The sequence below is a fragment of the Lepisma saccharinum genome, chromosome 3 (assembly GCF_977018435.1).
Source record: "Lepisma saccharinum chromosome 3, izLepSacc3.1, whole genome shotgun sequence".
Lineage (NCBI taxonomy): Eukaryota > Metazoa > Arthropoda > Insecta > Zygentoma > Lepismatidae > Lepisma > Lepisma saccharinum.
In genome coordinates, this window is record NC_139231.1 from 57,917,860 (window position 1) to 57,942,848 (window position 24,989).

The 24,989-nt window shown below is 35.2% G+C and overlaps 1 protein-coding gene across 11 annotated transcripts in view; it reads left to right on the forward strand.

The window, feature by feature from the left end:
• Positions 1-24,989, forward strand: part of LOC145985065 (uncharacterized) — a 353,116-nt gene that overhangs the window by 111,742 nt on the left and 216,385 nt on the right. For all 11 annotated transcript variants that reach the window (XM_083118625.1, XM_083118626.1, XM_083118627.1 and 8 more), the window contains 5 exons: positions 971-1,203; positions 6,642-6,732; positions 20,144-20,293; positions 21,881-22,011; positions 24,544-24,851. In XM_083118625.1, coding sequence (XP_082974751.1) covers positions 971-1,203; positions 6,642-6,732; positions 20,144-20,293; positions 21,881-22,011; positions 24,544-24,851 — 913 coding nt within the window. The remainder of the gene's footprint in view (positions 1-970; positions 1,204-6,641; positions 6,733-20,143; positions 20,294-21,880; positions 22,012-24,543; positions 24,852-24,989) is intronic.

The following is a 24,989-nucleotide window of genomic DNA, read 5'->3' on the forward strand; positions in this document are numbered from 1 at the left end:
GGTTGGCTTTCTTGGTGTGGAATGGGTTGGAGCTGGAGGACTGTAAGTATTTCATATGGTTGATGGGTTTTTATGATCTTCCTCAACGTGTACTTTCACATCCAGGAAGGTGATTTGGTTCAAACCGTTGTCAATCTGGTAGAAGCAATTCATTGCAAAATTTTCACCATACCACCAACAGTGATTCAGTAAGCTCTATAGGGCTTCACTGACAGACTATAGGAGTGAATCCGTAACGATTGCCATCATTTGGACGAAAGATTTTCTCGTCTTTCACAGCACAGATATCTGTATTCAAGGATACAATACAATACTTTCTACCAATTGACACAACTGAGTAGTTCTGTTTCCTTATCAGTCGGATCACATTGTTCTTTGGAAATGTTTGAGAATAATTGGACCTGATTTTCTGTCACACATGCATCACAAGGTACAACAATACTAGGGCTGAAACAATACCACTTTGAGCTGATACTGATCCAATGCTGATACTTTTAATGATTATCACCAATACCATTACTTTAATATTGTAGCAAATTAAAGTTGCATTCACAATATTGATTACTAACAATATATAAATATTCTAATGCAATAATATGTGATTTTACTTGAGTTTTACATTAGAATGTTCAATGAAGAAATATGTGTTAATAATTATTTTCACACAGTAGTGGTGAAAATAAATAAACATTTTGAATTCTGCATGATTACCAGTATAATTGGACTTAACAGAAGTGCTAGGAGTCATTTTTGCAGCCCCCTGTGAGCCAGACACTGGAAAAGTATTGGCTGATTTGTTCAGACATATATTTTCTGTTACTGATGCTCTGGTAATGAAGTAATAACTCAGTTGATTGAGAAAGTGCCTAAAATGCAATGTTGTGTACAACAGAGGTAAACATACAAATACTTTTGTATAACTTCACATTTGCCCACTCCTGTGTTAATAATGATATCTTAATTATTGCAGATGCAGAGCCTGGCTGAAAGCCATAGATAGGCTTGACTTACTTGACAACAATAGTGAGGATAATATCCACGATTCGTACAAGATTTGTTCATTACATTTTGATGAATGGTGTTTTAACAATACATTCAGAAATCGTATTATAAAATCAGGTGTACCTACATTGGAGTTGCAGGCCAACCCAGCAGTTGATATCTCATCTGATTCAACAGCTAATAAGAAGAGTTCAGCATCACGTAAGTATTTTGAATCATGCCATTTCCACGGTGTCTGTTGTTGACTGAATGATTTTGCTTTTGTTACCTCTCTCTACATTAGAATACCTTATGCTTTCAGTCAAAGCTGGGGCATTTGCTAATAATTTAATAATTTTTACACTACTTCTCAGCTGTGAGATTTGATTTTTCCTAACTGAAGGGCACATTGTAACTGACACTCATTCATTCACCAGAGGCTGTGCGCTGTAAATGAAGGACATATCATGGATGAGCATCGTTTGAGGTTAAACCAATGACACGGACATGGTTGTGTGCATGAATATGACAGGTGTCTCAATTTGCTTGCTTGGTGATTTTGTTGAAAAGTAGTGTAGATGTGTGTATAATAAATGTACACTTTTTCCTTTCCCTTTTGTTTTACTTTACCACCTCACTGGGTGTTGATTTCCGGAGAGCCCTCGTATGTCCTTCATTTTCTAAAGAAACTAATTCCAATTTTTTCCTTCTCTCTCTCTCTCTCTCTCTCTCTCTCTCTCTCTCTCTCTCTCTCTCTCTCTCTCTCCCCTCCCTCCCTCCCCCCTCCCTTTTTTTTATTTTTTTCTCTACATGTCTTCATTTTACAGCACTTCTAAATCTCATGAAATCAGTCACTCTTTGAGGCCCTCGACACGAGATACCCTTGCTTGCATTATATATATTTTTCCCGTACCCAATGATCAAATCTCTTTGAAATTTTGCCCAAAGCTGAATGAAATAATGAGGATTTTATAAAAGCCTAAAAAAATATTTATAATGTACTTGTAGCCTAATTTTTGTAGTGGAAAAACTAGGTTATGAGAACCTGAATTTTCAGCATGATGGAACCAAAAGTTTTTGGATGTTAAAAATCATTGAAAAGACATGCTCTTTCTGTACAATGAATATATATTTTTTTTACTCCTTGTAATGAAAATTTTACATATTTTGGACATTATGGAAAATTTCAGTGTATGTAAGGGTAGTTCAAAACCGGCATTATTAAGACTTGATTTCCTTTGAAAATGGTGGCCATTTTTGTTTCATGACTTGCGGAATTTTTGGCCTTTGCACACAGTTGCGATAATTATAATAATTTGCTAAGAAAAATGATAGAAAGCCTGGATAAATAACATTCTTTTCAGTACATTTCAACTAACTAACTAACTTCTTAAACCCGAAGGTTCATGGCTGCAGCAACACAGGCCTTCCATCTGTCCCTATCTTGAACAAGATCTATATACTCTTTTCCATACCTACCGATTTCCTTTAGGTCCATCTCAACGTTGTTCCTCCATCTTCATCTTGGCCCTCCTATAGGTCTCTTACCATCAGGTTTCCCAACAAGAATCCTGTGAACTCCTCTTTCCTCTCCCATTAGTGCCACATGGCCTGCCCACCTAGTCTTCTTGATTTAATTATTCTAATAATATCTGGAAATGAATACAAATTATGTAGTTCTAAATTATGTAACCTTCTCCACTCACCTGTCTCCTCATCCCTTTTAGGTCCAAATATTTCCCAAGGATCTTATTTTCAAATACTCTCAATTTATGTTCCTCTTTCAATGTAAGGGACCAAGTTTCATACCCATATAATACTACAGGTAAAATTACTGTTTTGTATATTTTAACTTTGCAAGCTACATATTATGTTCTGCACCTCTTTTCACCATCTTTAATGCAAATGGCTGAAATTTAGGGCCAAAACTGATGTTCAATGTTGAAGAGAAATCAATGGTTAGGATTTTTTTAAAGTAGGGAAACAATGTAATATCAGAGCTTTAATATTTTATAAGAAACATATACATCCAAAGTTTTAGCAGAAAATATTTGACCTCTGTTACTGGTTTCTGTTTTTAGTTGTAGCTATTTGAAAATGCTAGTTTTTAATTTTTTCAAAATTTGGGCCCCAATATCTCTGGGACTTAATAAACATTTTGATATTTGCAGCATAAAGAGTACTCTATGAGAGGTACCTGTAAAAAAAATTGAGATTTACAGGGTGGCGTGGAGCCGACTGACACATTTGATATGCCCATAGATGATGAAAGAAAGGAAGGAGAATAAGGAAAACCGTATGTAATGGTGCATTGAAGTATGCAATTTTATTACTGACAACTTACAAGTTCATTTTTTGAAAATTACATCAGACATCCTTTGGCATGAATGCATTGTAGCAGACATCTCTGGAAGTTATCTCCGTAGTTCCTCAACAATGGCTTCTTTCAGTTGTTGAAGAGTCGTAATATGCCTTCTGAACACACGGTCTTTCAAGAATCCCCAGAGACTGCTGGCGTTCCGAACATTGTGGACTACGTTCACTCTCTGCAAGTTCTCGGGCGTACGCACTGTTGTTGGAGCTCCATGTTTCACATCCAATACACTGCCAGTTTCTTCAAATTTCTTCACCAAAGCCAATATGATATTCCGGGACTGTATGTTACCATGTCGGCTAACAATGAATTGTTTTCTGAGCAATCGCAGCACTTTAACCACTGACTTCGTTTTGTAATAACTACGAACACAGAAAATGCGATGTTCAACGCTCCAACGGGTCTGTCTTCATATGAAATGGCATCCTATCCTCTTCTCATTTCCTCCACAATCCACTTCAAACTATCGCGCATGCGTAATATATTCCACTTTCAAATGTGTCAGTCGGCTCCGCGCCACCCTGTATATACCATGGATAAGAAAGTTACGACGGGGAATTTGGGCAAAAAGAGGCAAATTTGTTATTAATTACAAATAAATATCATACAATTAAAATTATTGTATGTATTAATTACATCATACAAATGGCATAGTAAGCCCGTTAGTAGCTATTATGAATAAAAAGGTGTATAAGGAAGTGTCATATTTTCTGCTAAAACTTTGGATGTATGTGTTACCTCAAAAATATAAAAAAAAATAAAGGTATGATATTAAATTGCATCCCTTCTAAAAAAATCCTAAACATGGATTTCTCTTCAAAATTGAATATCAGTTTTGGTCCTAAATTTGAACCATTTGCATTAAAGTAGAGAAAAAGGTACAGAACATAAAATGTAGCTTGAAATGTAGTGAAAGGAATATTTTTTACCCAAACTTTCTATCATTATTCTTAGCAGAGTTATCATAATTATCACAACTATCTGCAAAGACCAAAAATGGCCACCATTTTCAAAGGAAGTCATGTTTTAGAAGAATAATGCCAGTTTTGAACTTCCGTGGAAAAGGGATTAAGAAAAAGTTTTTAAACATGGTCGAGCGAAAAGTACTGGGCCATTTGGTATGTATTGACCCTAAAATTTTCCACAATGTCCAAAAAAAGTAAAATTTTTGTTACATGTAGTAAAAAGAAGTATACATTTCATTCGTTGTGGGAAGAGAGCATCCCTTTGGAATGATTTTCAACAAAAACTTTTGATTCCATCATACCCACATGCTGAAAATTCAGGTTTTCGTAACAATTTTTCCCACCTCAAGAATTAGGCTACAAGTACATTATTAATATGTTTTGAGGTGTTGTATTACTGACAACTTACAAGTTCATTTTTTGAAAATTACATCAGACATCCTTTGGCATGAATGCATTGTTGCAGACATCTCTGGAAGTTATCTCCGTAGTTCCTCAACAATGGCTTCTTTCAGTTGTTGAAGAGTCGTAATATGCCTTCTGAACACACGGTCTTTCAAGAATCCCCAGAGACTGCTGGCGTTCCGAACATTGTGGACTACGTTCACTCTCTGCAAGTTCTCGGGCGTACGCACTGTTGTTGGAGCTCCATGTTTCACATCCAATACACTGCCAGTTTCTTCAAATTTCTTCACCAAAGCCAATATGATATTCCGGGACTGTATGTTACCATGTCGGCTAACAATGAATTGTTTTCTGAGCAATCGCAGCACTTTAACCACTGACTTCGTTTTGTAATAACTACGAACACAGAAAATGCGATGTTCAACGCTCCAACGGGTCTGTCTTCATATGAAATGGCATCCTATCCTCTTCTCATTTCCTCCACAATCCACTTCAAACTATCGCGCATGCGTAATATATTCCACTTTCAAATGTGTCAGTCGGCTCCGCGCCACCCTGTATATACCATGGATAAGAAAGTTACGACGGGGAATTTGGGCAAAAAGAGGCAAATTTGTTATTAATTACAAATAAATATCATACAATTAAAATTATTGTATGTATTAATTACATCATACAAATGGCATAGTAAGCCCGTTAGTAGCTATTATGAATAAAAAGGTGTATAAGGAAGTGTCATATTTTCTGCTAAAACTTTGGATGTATGTGTTACCTCAAAAATATAAAAAAAAATAAAGGTATGATATTAAATTGCATCCCTTCTAAAAAAATCCTAAACATGGATTTCTCTTCAAAATTGAATATCAGTTTTGGTCCTAAATTTGAACCATTTGCATTAAAGTAGAGAAAAAGGTACAGAACATAAAATGTAGCTTGAAATGTAGTGAAAGGAATATTTTTTACCCAAACTTTCTATCATTATTCTTAGCAGAGTTATCATAATTATCACAACTATCTGCAAAGACCAAAAATGGCCACCATTTTCAAAGGAAGTCATGTTTTAGAAGAATAATGCCAGTTTTGAACTTCCGTGGAAAAGGGATTAAGAAAAAGTTTTTAAACATGGTCGAGCGAAAAGTACTGGGCCATTTGGTATGTATTGACCCTAAAATTTTCCACAATGTCCAAAAAAAGTAAAATTTTTGTTACATGTAGTAAAAAGAAGTATACATTTCATTCGTTGTGGGAAGAGAGCATCCCTTTGGAATGATTTTCAACAAAAACTTTTGATTCCATCATACCCACATGCTGAAAATTCAGGTTTTCGTAACAATTTTTCCCACCTCAAGAATTAGGCTACAAGTACATTATTAATATGTTTTGAGGTGTTTATAAAATCTTTTGAGTGCTGTTGTATTTTGTTTCCCCTGAAATACTCATTATTTCATTGAGCTTTGTGTAAAATTTCAGAGGAAGGTACCTTGTGCCGAGAGCCTCAAGAGTGAATGAAAACCCAGATTTAATGAGATATGGAAGTGCTGTAAAATTATAGCCATTTGAGATAGTGAAAAAAAAATGAAGAGGATTTCTTTCAACTATAAGGAAAGGGTGTACACCAAATTTCATCAGAATCAGAGATGGAGGGTGACATGACCTCGTTGAAATGACATGGAATAACCCTGTTAACACACTCATCTTAATAAAATAGTAATAAGAATGTAACTAGATTTGTCAATAAAGAAAGCTGAAATTCAGAGTTTCAACCTCTAATCAGGTTCATCAAGAATCTGTTGGTTTAATATATAAGTTGTTTATCATTCGTGATCCAAGTTAGCCTTTGATGAAATGTATTTTTGTGGTATCATCTAAACAGTTTTTTTTTTTTTCCAAATTGCTTATGTGTAACTTTCTTGTAGATTTTGGCCAAACATGTGCTGTATATGGCTGCAAGAGCAATGGTTCAAGTGATGCTGTATCCTTCTATCGCTTCCCTCTTGACAAACTAGTGTAAGTACAACACATTTGTTTTCATTGACTTGACCTTTCATCATGAAATTATTAAGTTCTCCCTGCAACCCATTGCGAATTTCATAGCATTGCTTTTGTTTTCGTTGGGTGTGGAAGAGGAATGTTTTACAAATTTGGTATTGAACAAAAATACTTCAGTGTTTGAAATTTGTATGTATGATGCAAAATGCAGCTCTGTTCTAACCATTGAACTATATATAACTGGAATTCTCGCTGCAACGCTGACTTGCCACGAAAAGTGAAGCTGCTTTTGCAATTAGTTTCTCCAGGGAACGTGAAAAGAAAACGTGGTGATCCCATAAACTAATGATTATTTACTCGCCTTTTTGCTTTTGTAAAGCACAAGAAGAAACGTAATTTAACCATATTTATGCATTCATTGCTATAAATAAATATCTTATTAAGTGTTTCTTCGCTACATTAATAGCTGGCATGTGTTTTTCGAACAATTTATTCAGTCTTAAGTGGATTGAACATGGTACGGTCGTGTTTGGCATTTGGATGTACACTTATCCAAATGAACCTGACTGTCCTGAAAGATTTCTAAAATCCAGAAATCATTAATTTGGCAACATAGCTCTTGAGCACCAGCATAGAGTAGCTAACCTTACTCAGGGTTCCCACACACCTGGAAAACCTGGAAATCTCAGGGAATTTGAAAAAAATACAAATCTCAGGGAAATCTCAGGGAAAATCTTGTAATTGATTAATGGTTCCCAATGAAGCAAAACTGAGGGATTATAATATGCTCCTGTCTGTGGATAATCCAGGCTGTTGTAGCATTTCTCTTTCAGCAAGGAACTCGTATCTATTTGTTTGTCTGTTTCTTGTTTTTAAATGTGATTCCAGGGCTGGTGACCAAGTGTATACCCTCATAAATTTTGCTCTTTTTAAAATTTAATTAGCCGATTTCGATCTTTTACATGACGTAAAATATATTTCAAGATGTGGAAAACGCATAATAAAGATAACCTGATGTCCAAAGTTAACCAGTGTTCATCTGATTTCCCTTATTAGGGAGTAGTTTTAAGTTTTTTCTTCCTTCTTTTTTTACAAAATATTAAAAAAAATGGAGTGTCCTGTTTAGGGAAATATTTATTTTCTGCCATCTTTTGTGTACAGTATTGTTGATTGTGTATTTACTGCATTTAGAACAGAATTTTAAATATTTACTTACTAGTGCCATATATGAATTATGTACTGTTCATAAATACTTGTTCATATTTTAAGTTTTTGATCATGTTCAACTATTATTATAGTCATGACATGACATGTGAATTTTTACATGCCTCAAAAGCTCACATATGTGTAAAATGGAATTACTTGTAGGACCAGCAGATCTACATTAATATCATGTAGTGAAATAGTTTTCTCAACAGATATGCCAGAAATTGAATATCATGAGGTGAAGGCCAGTGGAATGGTGTATACTTAACCCCCCATCACACTTGAACTTGCAACTGTCACTAACTTACCATTACGTACTAGCATTCCTCACTTCTTCATCTTAGATTAGGCTCGTTTTGGAGCACTGTTAAGTTGGTTTTGATTTTATCACATGGCAATGCATATGTGGAAAGTGGGTTTTCTATAAATAAGCAGGTTTCAATAGAAAACTTGGAATAGAGTCTGTTGTGGCTATTCAACAAGTTTATTATGCAGTGAAAGTAGTAGGAGGAGTGTCAAATGTAGAAGTAAGCAGAGATATGATCCAGAGTGTTTAAGGTGCACATATTAGATACGAAGAAGCATTGCAGAAGATGAGAAAGAAATGTGATCACAAAGACGACAAAAGGAAATAAATGAAACGTAAAGCAAGTGAGATCCATGCTTTACAAGTCCAACAACAAAAGATGCAAGAAGAAGCAAAGGCTATTTCAGAACAATTAAAAAAAACTTGAAGCTTCTGAGAAGTAAAGTTTCGTAATTTGCTGTATCAGACATTAAGTACATTTCTTGTTTTATATTTCAGTCTCAGTAACTTATTATTCCTTTTTAAATCGGTACTAATAATTGTCACTTCATTTTTATGTGTTTTAAAAATTCCAATAATTTGTTTGTCTTAACTATTATTGTACGCATTACAGATTAATTGATATTGTATCCATTTATAAACGTGTATGAAAAGTGTGAAAATATTTCAATGTTCTTTATCAGATATGTTAGAAATTGTTTCAGAGTTGTTTAAAGTTCTAGAAAACTGGTAATCTTTGTTCTTAATTTCATGCAAAGAAGTGTAATTTTATTTTATTATTGAACTAGTTTGGTTATTTGCATCAGAAAACAACAGTAATAAAGAAGGTGAGGATGGTATGGCTATGAGGGGAAATGGAGGAGGCCATTGTAAAATTATAGTAGTCATTTACTGTGCATTCAATACTCTGGAAAAAATATGAGGATTCTGGAAAACTCAGGGAAATCTCAGGGAAAATGGGTTTGGAGTTTACGTGGGAACCCTGCTTACTGCAGATTGATCTACTAGGCGAGAAACACTATGGTGAAAGATTTACATGCATGGTTATAAAATGGAGTCAAAAACTCTTATTTGCCCATAATTATCACAATTTGCATCGAAAATGTGTTTATCGAATTGAAAAATGGTAGCTTGCGCAGTCATCAATATGTTTCAAGACGTTTGCTGCCAGCGATGTTGTGGAGACTCGCGTCAGGAGCTCTTTTTTCCTTAGGAATTAAGGGTCATGGGTTCAAATCTATTTTTTAAAAATTAATTCAGTGTAGAATTCGATGAATGTTTCCATCTGACCAACGTATTTGGTATATTTCTTTCTGGCACTAAGATATACAATACAGAGATGAGATTTATTTCAAAGTAATAACATTCCACTCGATCTAGGCATGCTAGATGTCAAAAATCTGCAATTATTTTGAAACTTATTTACATAACATGTCCTTGATTATTATTACTATTCACTGTAAGTAATTCTATTTATTTGTTCTTTGAAAAGACAATTTGCATAATGTTATGGGTGTTGCCTAATCCTACGGCGATGGCATAACTATACTCTTCGCCGTATAGTTAGGCAACAATCTGTTTTCATATTATCCACCGTCAGACTCCGCAATTTTGTCTTTAAAATGTATAAAAACCTAAAAAATGGTTCGATTTAGCCACATAAACCTAAAATAGGTTTTTTTAAGCACTATAAAACTTCATCAGTTGTTGAGTTTTTTTTTAACGAAACGTTGACATAACTTATTATGTCTTGCATACCTGTAAAGGAAAAAATAGGTTGAAAACCTAAAATCCAAGGTCTAGTTATCACAGATGCCACCTGTACTCAACATTCAGTTTGAAGAAATCAAGAGAGAGAAACATCCACTCACCCACCCACCCATACCCACGCTCCCAGCTGAGAATTCACAATTTTATTTTGCGTCATTTGAGAGATTCGGATATGAGATGATGTTAAACTAAAATATCTAAGCAGTGGACTTTCATTTTTCAAACTATATGTTGAGTACTAGTGGCATCTGTGGTCTAGTGGTAGCATGTTCGACTCGTGCAACATAGCTTAGTCATCAGACCTAAAGAATGACCTTAAAATTATTTAAAAACACCTAAAATAACTTTTGCTTCGAAAATGAAAGCTTGATTGTTAATAAAATAAAAGGGTGTTGTTTAATAATTCGATAAAACCTGCTGTTTGGTGGTTTGAACTACTAAACTATTGAAGCAAAGTGATGGAAGCAGTTAGGTGCTAATTTAATTTTCTTTATTTTTACTTCAAGGTTACATAAAATACACTGCAACTTTTTTTTGTACAAGTCATTCACCTCCATTCAGAATGGACCTTCCATGATATAGTAGATGGCAAGCAATTTTAAATACAGTTGTGCTTTGCATACAGAAGTAAAATGCTAAAGTGCTCCCCTGTGCTTTGCACCTTGCCATGAAGGCGTATGGGGGTGTGGAGTTAGGGCCCCACACTTTCTTGATCATGGCCGAAGGTGGGGGTGATGTGATCAGCACCATGCCCCTGGCTGCCTTAATCCCCCCAGGAGTTTCCTCGAGGTACCCACTTTATCTGATGCTGGGTGGAAGCCGGATCTGCTTGAACAAGTGTGATTAATTTAAATTTAAAAATTGATTATAGCAATAATAGAGGCCAGCAAGGGAACCTAAAAGTAGGCTTCACCCAAAGTATTTTAAGTTTGTTAAAGGAAAAGTAAATTTACCTGAATTAATTAATTAATGCATTGACGAACATTTCTCTTAAGTATAATATTTGTGCTTTTCCATTCATCATGTGTTCGTTTAATGGTGAACTTGTTAAATGGACCATGACTTGTTAAATGGACCATGACAGGAAATTTAGATTTGAAAGTTATCTTAGCAAATGCATTTAAAATTCACGAATCAAGGGATGAGAAAAATAATCCTTAAAATGAAGAAAAATGCAAGCAAAAAGGCAAAAAATACTGAAAAATTATCTAAAAGGCAGACAAATGCAACAAAAAATGCAAAATAAAAATAATGTTTTCTGGTTCTATCTAAAGGGAAACTAACTAATAGGCTTAGGTATTTAGCATTGTTTTGAATTCTCAGAAAATATGATTTTCCACAACTTCCGAGCCTTGGTCATCACATTCCTTGTTTACCAAAAACTTTCTGTTCGATTATGACAACAATTTTAGGTATTTTTTTATGAAATTGATGAAAGTTCCTATTGTTTTTAAAGAAAAAATAAAAATAATTACTTAGTGAATGGTAGTAATAATCATGGACATGTTATGTAAATAAGTTTCAAAATAATTGCAGACTTTTCACATCTAGCATGCGTACATCAAGTGGAATGTTATTGCTTCGAAATAAATATCATCTCTGAATTGTATACCTTAGTGCCAGAAAGAAAAAAACAAATACGTTGGTCAGATGGAAACATACGTTGAATTCTACACTGAATTAATTATTGCGAACATTCTTAAACAAAATTATTCAACTGAATTACTAAACTCCATACACAATGTGTATCCAAAAAAAAAAAAAGTTGTGGATTTGAACCTGCGACCTTCAATTCCTAAGGAAAAAGGGAGCTGACGCAAATACTTTACCAATTACTCCACAACATCGCTGATAGCAAATGTTTTGAAACATATTGATGACTGCGCAAGGTACCATTGTTCAATGCAACGAACACATTTTTTATGCAAATTGTTGTTATTATTAATTTTTGCTCATTGCACAGTACTTTGGAATCTATTGTTATGTTTTTGCATGAACTATTCGTAATTATGCCTATATGTGTTCAAACTTGACAGCGATTTCCTCCAGGTGGACCAATAGGGAGTGCAGTGTTTCTAACCTCACAACAGTTTCTCTGATTCCAATTTTAACATGCCAAATCAGAAGTATTCTCTAAAATTATTCGTCATACTTAAACTTTCCATTTTGTTCTCTATTAAAATGTTGGGCAAATATAGTTATTGACTTCATTTTATAACCACGCATGTAAATCTTTCACGACATTATTTCTTACCTTGTAGATCAACCTGCAGTAAATTTGGCTACTCTCTGCTGGTGCTCAAGAACTATGTTGCCAAATTAACGATTTCTGGATTTTAGAAATCTTTCAGGGCAGTCAGGTAACATTTGGAGAAGTGTACAAATTGTTAAGATAATTACCCAGATGTCCACATTTATCAGTAAATATCATTCTTAAAATATGTGTATACTGCACCTAAATGAATTTGTTAATAGTTGATTGATGGTAATTAAATGTTATAGGGAAAGCTTTCGAATGTGTGTACACCCACGTGTTAAACCTAATAACATTACTTTAATCAATGATGGTATTATTATTGCATGTATTAAAGAAATATAATTCGGATTTATGAAGCAATTTTACTTGTGGGTAAGACTTATCCAGCGCACATTCTTACGTCCTAGCAGAAAAACACATGTCCTGTCGGATTAGTGTCGATTTTGTTTTTTGTTAGATGTAGCTTCCTGCCTTGCACTTGCCGTATCCGTCACCTTTTCTCATTTTACGAAATTTAATCAAGATATTCTGTGTTAAATTTATACAACTGTCTTATCGCGGTCGCACAGTATAAGGATTAATTGACATGTCCAAAGTACATATATGCATTTATAACAAAACCAAAATTTAGTCTCTCTCAATACAGAGTAAGATCAAAGTTTCTGTGCATATAAGTGTACTTTTCAATCTATTCGATAATTTTTAATTAATATTTTCTTTTCATGCATTTACACAGTTCTCATTAGTTTTATGCTGTTAGCTGCAAGACACGATGTGTGGACATTTGCATGTAGTGTTGCATTTATAAATAAATAAATATTGATCTGTGCATTAGAACTTTTTTCTTTTCTTAGCAATATTTCTTGGATGGTTTGAACCCAATCATGCTCAGTCTCGTTCTAATATCAACAATACTATTGTGGCAAGAACACGATTTGGACAGCAGCTTGCGGAATTTTCAATATTAATCAACTTTTACCAAGAAGTTCTTAAAAATACATTGATATCATTATTTTAATCTTAAATCTCGTGCTGTTTGAATATAGGTGACATACTCATTGTAATGTTTTCTCATGAATTATGGGTTTTATTTCATAAATAATTGGTCATAAAAATCCATTCAGCTTTTCTTCCCATGTTCCCTAGCGTAATTAAGCGAGAGAATGTCTTCACTTCTGCGCCGTAAAGCAGTCTTTCCAGTTATTTATAGTTCAATGGTTTTAACGTACTGTATCAAATAATTCACTGCACAAAATTTTGTCATTTGCAGTGAAGAATGCATGTAGAACATAATCATAAGATTGAGAAACCCTCACTGGTTATAATACGCTCTGTAAAGGAAAAATAAGCGACACTTGCTCTGATATGGTTTTCACAAGATTCATTAACCAAAATGATTTTGTGCATGAATTACTGATAACATTACAATGTATATTTACAATGAGCAATCCAACCTTAACTACATACGCCACAGTTTCACCTTCTTGACATTACTATAGGGTCAATCCATATGAAGTCATACAACATGGTTGCTTGACCATTTTTAAAAAAGTTTATTTTTTGTGTGGTGTGAGTCTCATATGTTGACAGTTCAGGTGGAGCGCGTGAAGTAGCGTGCCGTGATCGAGTTTCTAACCGCAGAAAATGTGCTACAAATTAACATTCATCTGAGGCTGAAGGTTTTGTATGGGGATGAATGCATAGACATCAGTACTGTGCGATCTTGAGTTTATCATGCTCTTAAAAAAACCCAGCTGAAGAAATCTCATCTATGTGAGAGAATGGAATGAAAGGCTGCGAACCGCAACTGATGGTGGTCATCAAAATCGTGTACAGCTTGGGTTTTCTTTACAAACATGAACAGCCCAAGATCGCACAGTACTGATGTCTACACATTCATCCCCATAAAATGCCTTCAGTCTCGGATGAATGTCAATTTGTAGCACATTTTCTGCGTTTAGAAACTCGATCATGGCACGCTACTTCAGGCGCTCCACCGACATTGCATGGTTACATGCTGCCATTTTCCTCGCTATAGTTTAGCACCCCCTGGCGATAGAAGTTTGAAACCTTCAATGGAGAAGCGGGAAAGTCTTATAAGTGCATAAGTGCAATGTATGGTTGCTCAAAATCCAAAATGCGTTTACAAGGTAACAAAGAAAATAAAAACATAGGTAGCTTTACTTTTCAACATGCCCTCATATATATACTTTATTGCAGAGCCATTTCAGGATTGTAATGTTGTTCATTGACATTCCAAATTACAGTTTGTAGAATTTTAACACAAAATGTTAATATGAAATGAAATTAGGTGTAGCATATTTAATGCAAAATATAGAATTATTCACAAGTTTTGTATCTCTTTAACCAATTGAATCTCAAAATCAAAATTTATTCTGAAGTTACTTATCATGGAGTACTGCATTGTGTACAAATTTCAGATTTTTAAACAACTGCCCACCAGAGATATTTAACCCCGAACTTGGAATTTTTTAACAAAATGTACATGTTTATGACCCTGTAGAAAAACAAATATTAAAGTCTTAAGCTTCAAATAATTTTGACATACTCTATTGGTACACAGGTACTTGCACAAAAAAAATTCAAGTGTCAAACAAACTGCCTTCCCCCAAAAAAATGTTCGAAAATGTCATTTTGAGCGATTAAAATACACAATTTTGACCTTAAAATTTATTATGAAGGAATAATATTTAGAAAATTACATAGAAATATAATTGTAGCCTATAATGTGCTTTACATCACAGATTTTGTCTCATTGTCGTAGGACTTACCGGAGCTGAGATAAAAAAGTTGCCGCTGATGCTTACGAATAAAGAAAATGACGCGTGCCATGATAAAAAAATGCCCGCCATCTTCAAATCGGTGATAGTAAAAATAAAATAACAAAATAACAGTGGTTCTGAACTGTCAACATATGAAACTCACACCACACAAAAAATAAACTTTTTTAAAAATGGTCAAGCAACCAGGTTGTATGACTTCATATGGATTGACCCTATAATGAATTTATATGCATATATAACTAGCTGTGTGTGTGTTTCTATAAAAAAAACCTTTATAGAGAGGAATACATAAAAGTAAAAAAAAACATTAAGAATAGCACAAAACAAAAAAATAGAATATCTTAAGGGTAAGACATATTGTGTACGAACATCGAGAGTACAACACAGGAAACTAGTATTTTGTATGACCACCATGGGCCTTCTGCAGTGCAGCCAATCGTCGAGGCATGCTGGTTACAAGGTTATGGCAAAGTATAACCTCGATTTCATGGAACCAAACCCGGATTATCTGTTCCATGAGTTCCCTCCTATTCGAGAATGTCTTGTTATGCAGTCTTCTGCTCATAATGGCCCACAAATTTTCAATGAGATTCATGTCAGGCGAGTTTGGAGGCCACCAGTGTCCCGAAATACTCATGTCCTTGAACCACGAACCACATACTGACGATTTTCGCTCAGTGACATGAAGCATTATTGTCCTGGAAAACAAAGTAGTCCATATTTTCTCCAGAAGAGTAGTCTGTAGCTGTTGTAAGAACTTTACGTTCCAGAATTTGAAGATATTTTCGTGCATCAACTGACCCTTCACATATCTCCATCCTTCTGATGCCTTGAGCAGTAAATCAAGCCCACATCATCACTCCGCCACTGAATTTTTGCATCTCTGAAACACAGTCCTTTTTAAGTTCCTCGCCCTTTCTCATCCACAACTTCACACCACCATCGTTTCCCACTATTCTAAATCTCTATTCGTCGGAGAAAATTACGTGCTTCCACTAGTCTTCAGTCCAACTTGAATATCACCGCACAAGCTCACATCTTGCTGCCCTGTGTGCTTATGTCAGCTTCGGCTTCATATGCGGTTTCTTCTTCCCAATACCCACTTCGCTCAGTCGAGACAATACAGTTGTATAGCTGACTGCAATTCCAAGGTCATTACTAATTACACAAACGAGTTGGCATGAACTCATTCCTCGATTCTACTGTGCTGTTGTTTTCATTTTCCGATCTTCTCTGGGTGATGATTTCGTTTTTCTACCACACTGTTGCCGAAGTGACGATTTATTATGCTGGTTTTGCTTGTGAATTACTCTTCCTGATGTTGACTGGTGGAACTCCCTGAGAGATGTACCTTCGCTGTGCAAAGTAAGAATTTTGCCTTGCTTACGTGACGACAAGTAACATTTCTTACCCATTTTACTTGTTTAGAGTCCACACACAGCAACAATACTGCCACTTGACACTGTACAAACAATGAGAAATCGCCTTGTAATCAAGGGGTCCTGGGTTCGATACCCGGTGGAGGCACAAGTGATTTGGATCCCACTTTAAAACTGTAGGTCCAGTCCCGATTAGCCTTACTGTGCATAAAGTGGACTTAAAACACCAAATCAATCAATCAACAAACAATGAGAAAGCACAGAAAAGTCACTAACTTACCTTGCCCTACACATCACAATTGCAATGCAGAATTCTCACGACGATAACTGACTAGGTGCTTTCAGCACTATCTGGCGGGAATATTACTGATACACAAACATTTGACTAGTGCTGTTCGTGACCACAGGTGTCACAGATAACGCAACGAAACTATCCTACATCCTACACTAAAAACCCTGTGCGTAACAGCCCATGAAGGGCCTTGGCTTACCTACCAGCTGCCAGTCTCCCTCCCTCTTTCCTTCGTTTCGTCACCTCTAAGCATGGAGATCTTCAACCAGGATTGGAATAGTTGGGGGGGGGGGGGGGGTGTCAGCCCGAGGTATCCCCAGGTGTTGTCTAGGCGACCGAATTATGCTTACTCATTCGAAGCTCCCCAATTTCCCCACGATGGTGGGTGGCTTCCTACACTTCATTTCCTTTTATTTCTTTTCTAGCAGGCCGAAACTATGGTTTTCTGTGTAAATTACTGTGAGAATTGAGGTAAAGGTAAAAAAAGGTAAAGTGCTCCCACACCATAAAGGCATATACGGGGTGTGGGGGTAACGCCCCTCACTTTCTTGATCCGGTCGTGAGTGGGGGTGATGTGATCAGCATCATGCCCCTGACCGCCTTTACCCCCCGGAGAATTGAGGTGTCGTTATTTTTTCTTTATTATTATTATTTTTTTTTTCATCACTCAGGTCCTCCTTGTATGTTGTACACATGTTTGGATGTTTGATGTTCTCAGCTTTTATGAAATGCTGCCAAATTGACAGTTTTCATTGTGCTCACAACGATTTTTACACAATGTTGGTTACCAAATACACATTACTAGATAATACCAATTATCAGATTTGGATTACTCCAAGTGATTTTTACAATGTTTAGGCATTTTGTGGAAAAATATGCCATTTCTTGATTTCAAAAATCTAAGTATGATATCTTGTGATTTTTAATGTAAATCAGCAGTTCATTGACATGTGTGTGTGTTTAGCTACAAAATTTACTGGTTCTGATAACATGTACATTTGGATGTTTATCTACAATGGAACCTCAATTTTATATTCCTTGATTGTACATTTTCCTACATTTTTGTTTTTTCATGTGTGTCCCCTGAAAAGGGTAAAAGCAATGTTCCACTGTTATCAGTTACTGTCTTAAGAAAATTGTTGTTTTTCAAAATTTGCTTACAGTGAAACATGATTTTGCTCTTAATGTGCTAAATATACAGGGTGTATCATAAGTGATCGCAGATACAGAAACTGAAAAGTACATGATAGTAGAAGCAAAATAGTCTGTGTAAACATAGTGTCGCAAACAAACCGTTTGCAAGATCATTGCGAATGTATGTTTCTGATACTCCACTGACTTCATTGTTTGTACACGTTTTGCAACATAATCGCAAATGTATGGTTAGTTGATTATTTGAGCACTTTTCTCCTTGCGCACTCTGAGGTTTCTTTGTTGAAAACTGAACACTTCCAAAAGGGGGCATTGTATACAAATCATACGTCCTGAACAGGACGGAAGGCATAACTGGCACGCCACTTGTAAAGTGACAAGCAGAGGATGTGTACAATCAATCAAGTCAGTGTCGGATCATAATCATACATTCGCAGTTATGTCACAAACGACTTGTACAAACAATCAAGTCAGTGTTGGATAATAAGCATACATTCGCAATTATCTTGCAAATGGTTCGTTTGCGACCCTATGTTTACTGAGACTTTTTTGCTTCTACTATCGTGTACTTTTCACAGTTTCCGTTTGTGCTATCACTTGTGATACACCCTGTATATAAATAAAAAAATACATCATACCTATTTGCACCAATGTCAATTCAGTCACAAGTAAGAGTTAATCTCTCAGTTAATCCACAAATTGGCTGAATATTTGTTGTCACTACCAGAAATGGCAGACAATTTCAGAGGATCAACTTTATCCTCCAAGATCGGTGAGTAAAAGGGGAGTTAATCCTGATGCAGTGCAGTAATGTCTTACACCTGTCACTGGCAGTGCAGCAGTTCAGAATTTTAAAACTAATTAAATGTTGAAAATGGAGTTATATACCCAAGCTATGCATATGAAAATAAGAATTTTATCCTCTGTTATTAAATATACTGTACGAGGGTCACTATTTATATTTTGAGCCTTGGCAACACTGATTGAAGTTAGGCGCAATTTGACGTTTGCACGGAATCGTCTGGCATTATTGACCATAACGTACTTCAAATGTTTTGTCAATAGCTTCATTTGTGTTGTTTATGTTGCCTTGGAGATTGCGCGACAACAATAAAATGGAATTAACTCGTGAACATTTTCGTGCGATGTTTTTTTACGATTTTCGACGTGGATTATCAAGACAAGAGTGCATCGATCAACTTACTTCCACATTTGGCGATGAAGCCCCATCCTTTGCCACTGTGAAACGCTGGTATAACGAATTTAATCGTGGCCACCATTCGTTCACCGACGAGATTCGCGAAGGTCGTCCAAAATCAGTTGTTGTTCAAGAAAACATTGATGCTGTGCAAAACCTAATACTGCAAGATCGTCATGTGACATACTGTGAGATTGAGGCAACCATAGGCATTAGTTCCACCAGCATATATAAAATATTACATGATCATTTAGCTGTGAGAAAGGTATGTTCTCGTTGGATCCCACACAATTTGACAAAAACTCAAAAAGACGCTCGCGTCAATTGGTGCAAACAAATTCTCAATAAATACAATCGTGGTGCTTCAAAAGACGTATATAAGATTGTAACAGGTGATGAATCATGGATATATGCATATGAGCCGGAACGTAAACAGCAGTCGACTGTATTTGTGTTTCAAGATGAACCCAATCCAGCAAAAGTTGTTCGCGCTCCAAGCACAATGGTCGCCTGTTTTTTCAGGAAAACTGGTCATGTGGCAACTGTGCCTTTAGAGGAACGTAGAACGGTCAACTCTGAATGGTACACAACAATTTGTTTGCCAGAGGTCTTCGGTCAAATACGGAAAACAAACAAACGCCGTCGGATCATTCTTCATCAAGACATCACACATCTCGTCTAACAACCGACTTTATGAACAGTCAAAAAATCGAATTGATGAGTCATCCGCCGTACAGTCCTGATTTGGCACCCAATGACTTCTTCTTGTTCCCGAATGTCAAGAATAAATTGTGTGGACAACGATTTTCGTCGGCGGAAGACGCCGTTGATGCGTTCAAAAACCATATTATGGAGGTGTCTCAAGAAGATTGGAAACACTGCTTTGACAAATGGTTCGAACGAATGCAAAAGTGTATTGACCATTAGGAGAATACTTCGAAAAACAATCAAGCAGTTTTCAATGCCAAATTCCTGTTTTTTGCATTGTTAGGCTCAAAATATAAATAGTGACCCTCGTATTCCTCAGTGTACATTTATTGTGTATTGATTGTTTTCTGTTTCAGTTGCAGCCAATGGGTTGAAAAATGTACGAGAAGTGACTTGGATGAGGTGTTCCAACTGCATGGGGCTCCGTATATGAATGCTGTGTACAGGATATGCTCAAGACATTTCAAACCATCAGACTTTGGAATTCCTGGACAACGTAAATTTGGGTAATGTATCCATTTTATCTATATATGTAAGAACTTGTAGCATCTATGAGTATTGTTTTTATCCTGCATTTAATAAACATTTGGTGTAAATAATAAATATATATGATGGTGCTTGTGTTTGCTTGTAAAAATATTAAGTTAAGTTATCTTGGTGGCCAAGATGATGCAACATCCCTCCAAGAACCAAGACTATGAAGCAGCTTCTCATTTGTAATGCATGAAAAGTGAATATATTCTCTCTTTGCAAGTGTAAAATGATATTTTATCTACAGTTATTGATTCCCACTGACACTGATATTGATACTTGAAAATTAGAACAGTTAAAAGTCTAGTTGAACTTGTAATGTGCTAGGTCGGTGGAGCCAATTTTAGAAATGCAAAGAGGCCATGAAAATTTACCCAACTTAACCACACAATAGTCTTGATTTTTTTAAGCATATGGTACATGGTAAATGTACCTCTTCAATCTCTAGTGACGGTCACCTTGCTGAACAACAATTATTCAATAATAATGACTGGTTAACCTAAATAGCAGTAATGTGTTCAATCACTAAAAATGCATAAACCTCCAACCCAATAATGCATAAGTTTCGTGCTAATAAAGAAATTAATTAATGCACACAAATTTATAGATTGGTTTTAACTCTCTACCACAATTAGTTCTCAAAAAAAAAAAAAAAAAAAAATGTACATCATGGCAAGTTTGGAAGGTTCTCATTCGTAAAGGCTAACATACAGGAAAGGTTTCAGTCTGCTAAAGGCTAACCTACACCATAATGCATGATCTTTCAAATTTTTAAAAATTTTGGCATGGTGTGTTCTCAAAGATCTAGAATTCACAAAATGACCCAAATTATTCTGTTGTTGCAGCATAAATATCAGTATTGGTGGTGGTTAATTTGGGATAGGAATGGTTTTCAAGTTTGTAACTGTGTCATCAGAGCTGCATATTTATGCTAAATAAATCATTAGGGCCTTATTTTTATGCTGAATATAAGATGAAGATTTCAGTACAAAAATGTGCTCATTTCTTGATGAAAAGCAGCATTTTTGGTTTTATAATGTTGAAAACAACCCAAAATCTGATTTAAAAACTATATTTAGTACACAAAAAAGTACAGTGCTGTACAGTGCAGTAGTTATCAGAGTATTAAGTTTATTCCTGTGTAAAGGAGTGCATTTTTGCAACTCATATTTTTACAACAATCAATTTTCCATGCTTTTGCGTAACTCACAGGATAAATCAGACTTCAGAAATTGTTGTCGGTAAATGAACTCTAAATTTTGTATATTCCACATCTTGCAGTTCATTTCACATCATTTCATGACAAAACATAGTAGGAAATTGTATCTCACGGTTTAAAAAGCATGAAAAATAAACATTACATGTTACTTCACATTTTGTGTTTCTTTTCAAAACAGGATTTTTGATGTTTTGCTCTTACCATTGCTCTTCTCTTCAAAATCATTATCTGAAAAGCAAACCTTCTTTTTTCTTTGTTACATTTGCCACTTGTAAACTCTAGAAAGTTATAGCCAAGCATATGCCACAAAATCGTAATTCTTAGTTTTTATTTTCAATTGCAGCGTGAAACTAGAGAGTGTTCCTTCTCTGAACCTCCGATCATCAAAAAATGTGGCTGAGGACAGTAGTGATGACGTTCAAAGAGAATGGCAAGAATCCGATATTCGAATTGTATCAGTTATTTCACAGAAAGGTAAGAACATGCATAGTGTGCAACTGTTTCTTTTGGTCTAGTTGCCGCTGGGATTATTCTAAAATAAAATAAAATATTGCTCTCTATTTGAACATATGATACTGTCACCTTTGAAAAAATCACTTACAGAAGCATCAAAATTTCACAAACTGATGATGGTTTATCAGTTATTGGATGTATGCAGACAATGCCATAATATTGTATGAGGAAGAATGAGTGAGTGATAAAATAAAACTTTTGTGGTTTGTTGACACCTATGACTACTTTTCACCCATTGATGTATACTGGGAAATATTCTTATCTAAAATCCTTACCCGAGTGTTAAAAGAGGAGTGTAAAGAGCCCCCTGATACTGGTTAAAAGTACAAGGTTGTAATGGGACCAGCACAGGACAAAAACAACACATTAAAAAGATTACCTCATTCCTTAGAGACGGTGGAAAGTCCCACTCTTTTTTCAACATGCTGATTCCAAAAATTAAATCCTTTTTTACCCATGACATCTAGTTTTTTCAGAAAATACAATATATTAACTGCCTTAATTTCACAATCAAAATTATCATATTCACCATTCCATTAAGCCTATTACAGAACACAACAAAATAAATTTATACAAGGGAAATTTTGGTTGTTCAAACCAATAGGTGATTCTGGAAGTATTTTGATTGCTGGTCATGCACGTGATATTCATTTCCCCCCATTACATCAGGATTTCCATCATTTCCTCAATAGATGGCTCTGTTTAGATGGTTAAATATTGGTTTTCTACAATACAAATCCTCCAATTTTGAACTATAAATGCACATAGAATAGGAAGCATTTAATCCACAGGTGGTCTTCTATCTTCAAAAGAAAATGGTAAGCTTTGATCACGTAAGTTCCATTTTTGAAATCCCTAATAAAAAATTCCTTTACAAAATGTTAAAATGTAGTGTATTGAACTTAATGGTGTGGAGAAAAATCCTGGTCTAGGGAAAAATTTTGACATCATGGGAAGATTTTTATGTCATATCCATCATCAACATTCATAATATGAGAATTTTGATTGTAAAATTGTGAAAAATCTGACGTGATGGGGGAAATGGATGTCATGTGCGTGATCAACATTCAAAATACTTCCAGAATCACCTATTGGTTTGTAAACAATCGAGATTTCCCATGTTTAAATTTATTTTGTTGCGTTCTGTAATAGGTAGGTGTAATGGAATGGCGAATGTGAGAATTTTGATTGTGAAAATGTAAAAAATCCTTACGTGATGAGAAAAAATGAATGTCATTTTCGTGATCAGCACTCAAAATACTTTCAGGGTCACTTATTGATTTGGAAACAACCTAAATTTTCGTTGCATAAATTTATTTTGATGCGTTAGGTAATAGATGTAATGCAATGGCGAATATGAGATTTTTGATTGTGAAATTGTGAAAAATCCTGTTGTGATGGTAAAATATGGATGTCATTTCTGTGATCAGCACTCTAGTTAAATGAGCCTCAAAATATGAAATACCTTACAAATGAAGAACAGCAGTTCCGAGCATGGTTTGCTGAATCAAATTATGAGAAAGGAGAAGACCTGGATAGAGTGTTTGATTCTCAGAGCCAAGAAAATAATTTTGCTGACGAGTCATTGAAAAGTGACAATGATAACAACACAGATAAATCTCTTCATGATTGATTGATTGATTTGCTTTATTTTACTTCACTTTTTGTGCCACTTTCGGCTAATATGTGAAGATGGGGATAAGGGATGACATGATGAAATTGATGAATGGACATTTGCAAACATCCATGCCCAATCTGGGATTCGAACATCGTAGTGTGATGTGCTAACTACTACATAACGAGGTCCGTCGGGCAGGATGAAATTACGAAGTTGAATGTATGTGTCTCTTGTCAACAAGTAATAAACTGTTGAATTTATTACTAATGATTTGCAAGTTAGTTAATATCAAACGATAATTCTAAATAGAATTATAAACATTGTTTTCTTGATAATTTGTCTCATTATAGGTAATCAGTAATATTGCAATACAAAGATATAATTTTGTTATGTAATAAATCATAAAAATGTAAACTTACAAGTGATATATCCAATACATATCCATAAACTATTTTTAATATGATGAATGTGAAAAGATACTTGAAAAATTGACCACGCTCACTGTATGCCAACCGTGTTACTCTTGAGCTCGTATACCAATGAAGGGTTAATGGTCAGATAATAAAGTGAATTAAATCAATATTTTGTCAGGATCAATGAAGTTTTACTAGTTAGATATTATTGGTCTTGAAATGTGTGCATGCACGAGTCTCTCTTTTATATACATATTCAAGTTTTATAAAATCAATGGTAACATCTTTTTCTGTTGAAAATGTTATTAGTTGTTAATATAGATGATGATTCCTGTTTTTTGGACTTTTTTTTTTTGTATAAATGCCCATTTTACTACTGACAAATGTGCCTGAACTTCTGGGATACACTGTTAATGATTCAATTGAAGGATGATATATATATATATATCATCATCTATACAGATTCCATTGATGCCTTAGAGGAAAGTAAGTCACCAGACACACTATCAGAATCTGGCAACCAAGATGACGATTTCCCCGATTTCATCGCAGAAGATGTGCCTGGGACCATTGAGACGGAGGTGGTAGAATGCAGCTTGCCAGTTGAAAATGTGGAAGTTGTTTGTGAGGAGCACTCTTATGCAGCACCCAGGGCACAGAAGCAGTGTCGACTCTGTGCACATGACTCTCCAGACTTTGTGCCTATATTTACTTCAGATGGCATCACACAAAAGTTAGCAGAAAAGATCGACAAGTACCTACCTATTCAGGTAAGATATGAAGAAGTCCCTACATCTGACGTCTGCTCATGCATGTTAGTCTTGACAGAACCATGAAATGTTAGATCCCTCATAGTAATGTTCATTTTAGATGATTGCAAGAGGCAAGATGTACATTTTTATACTGTA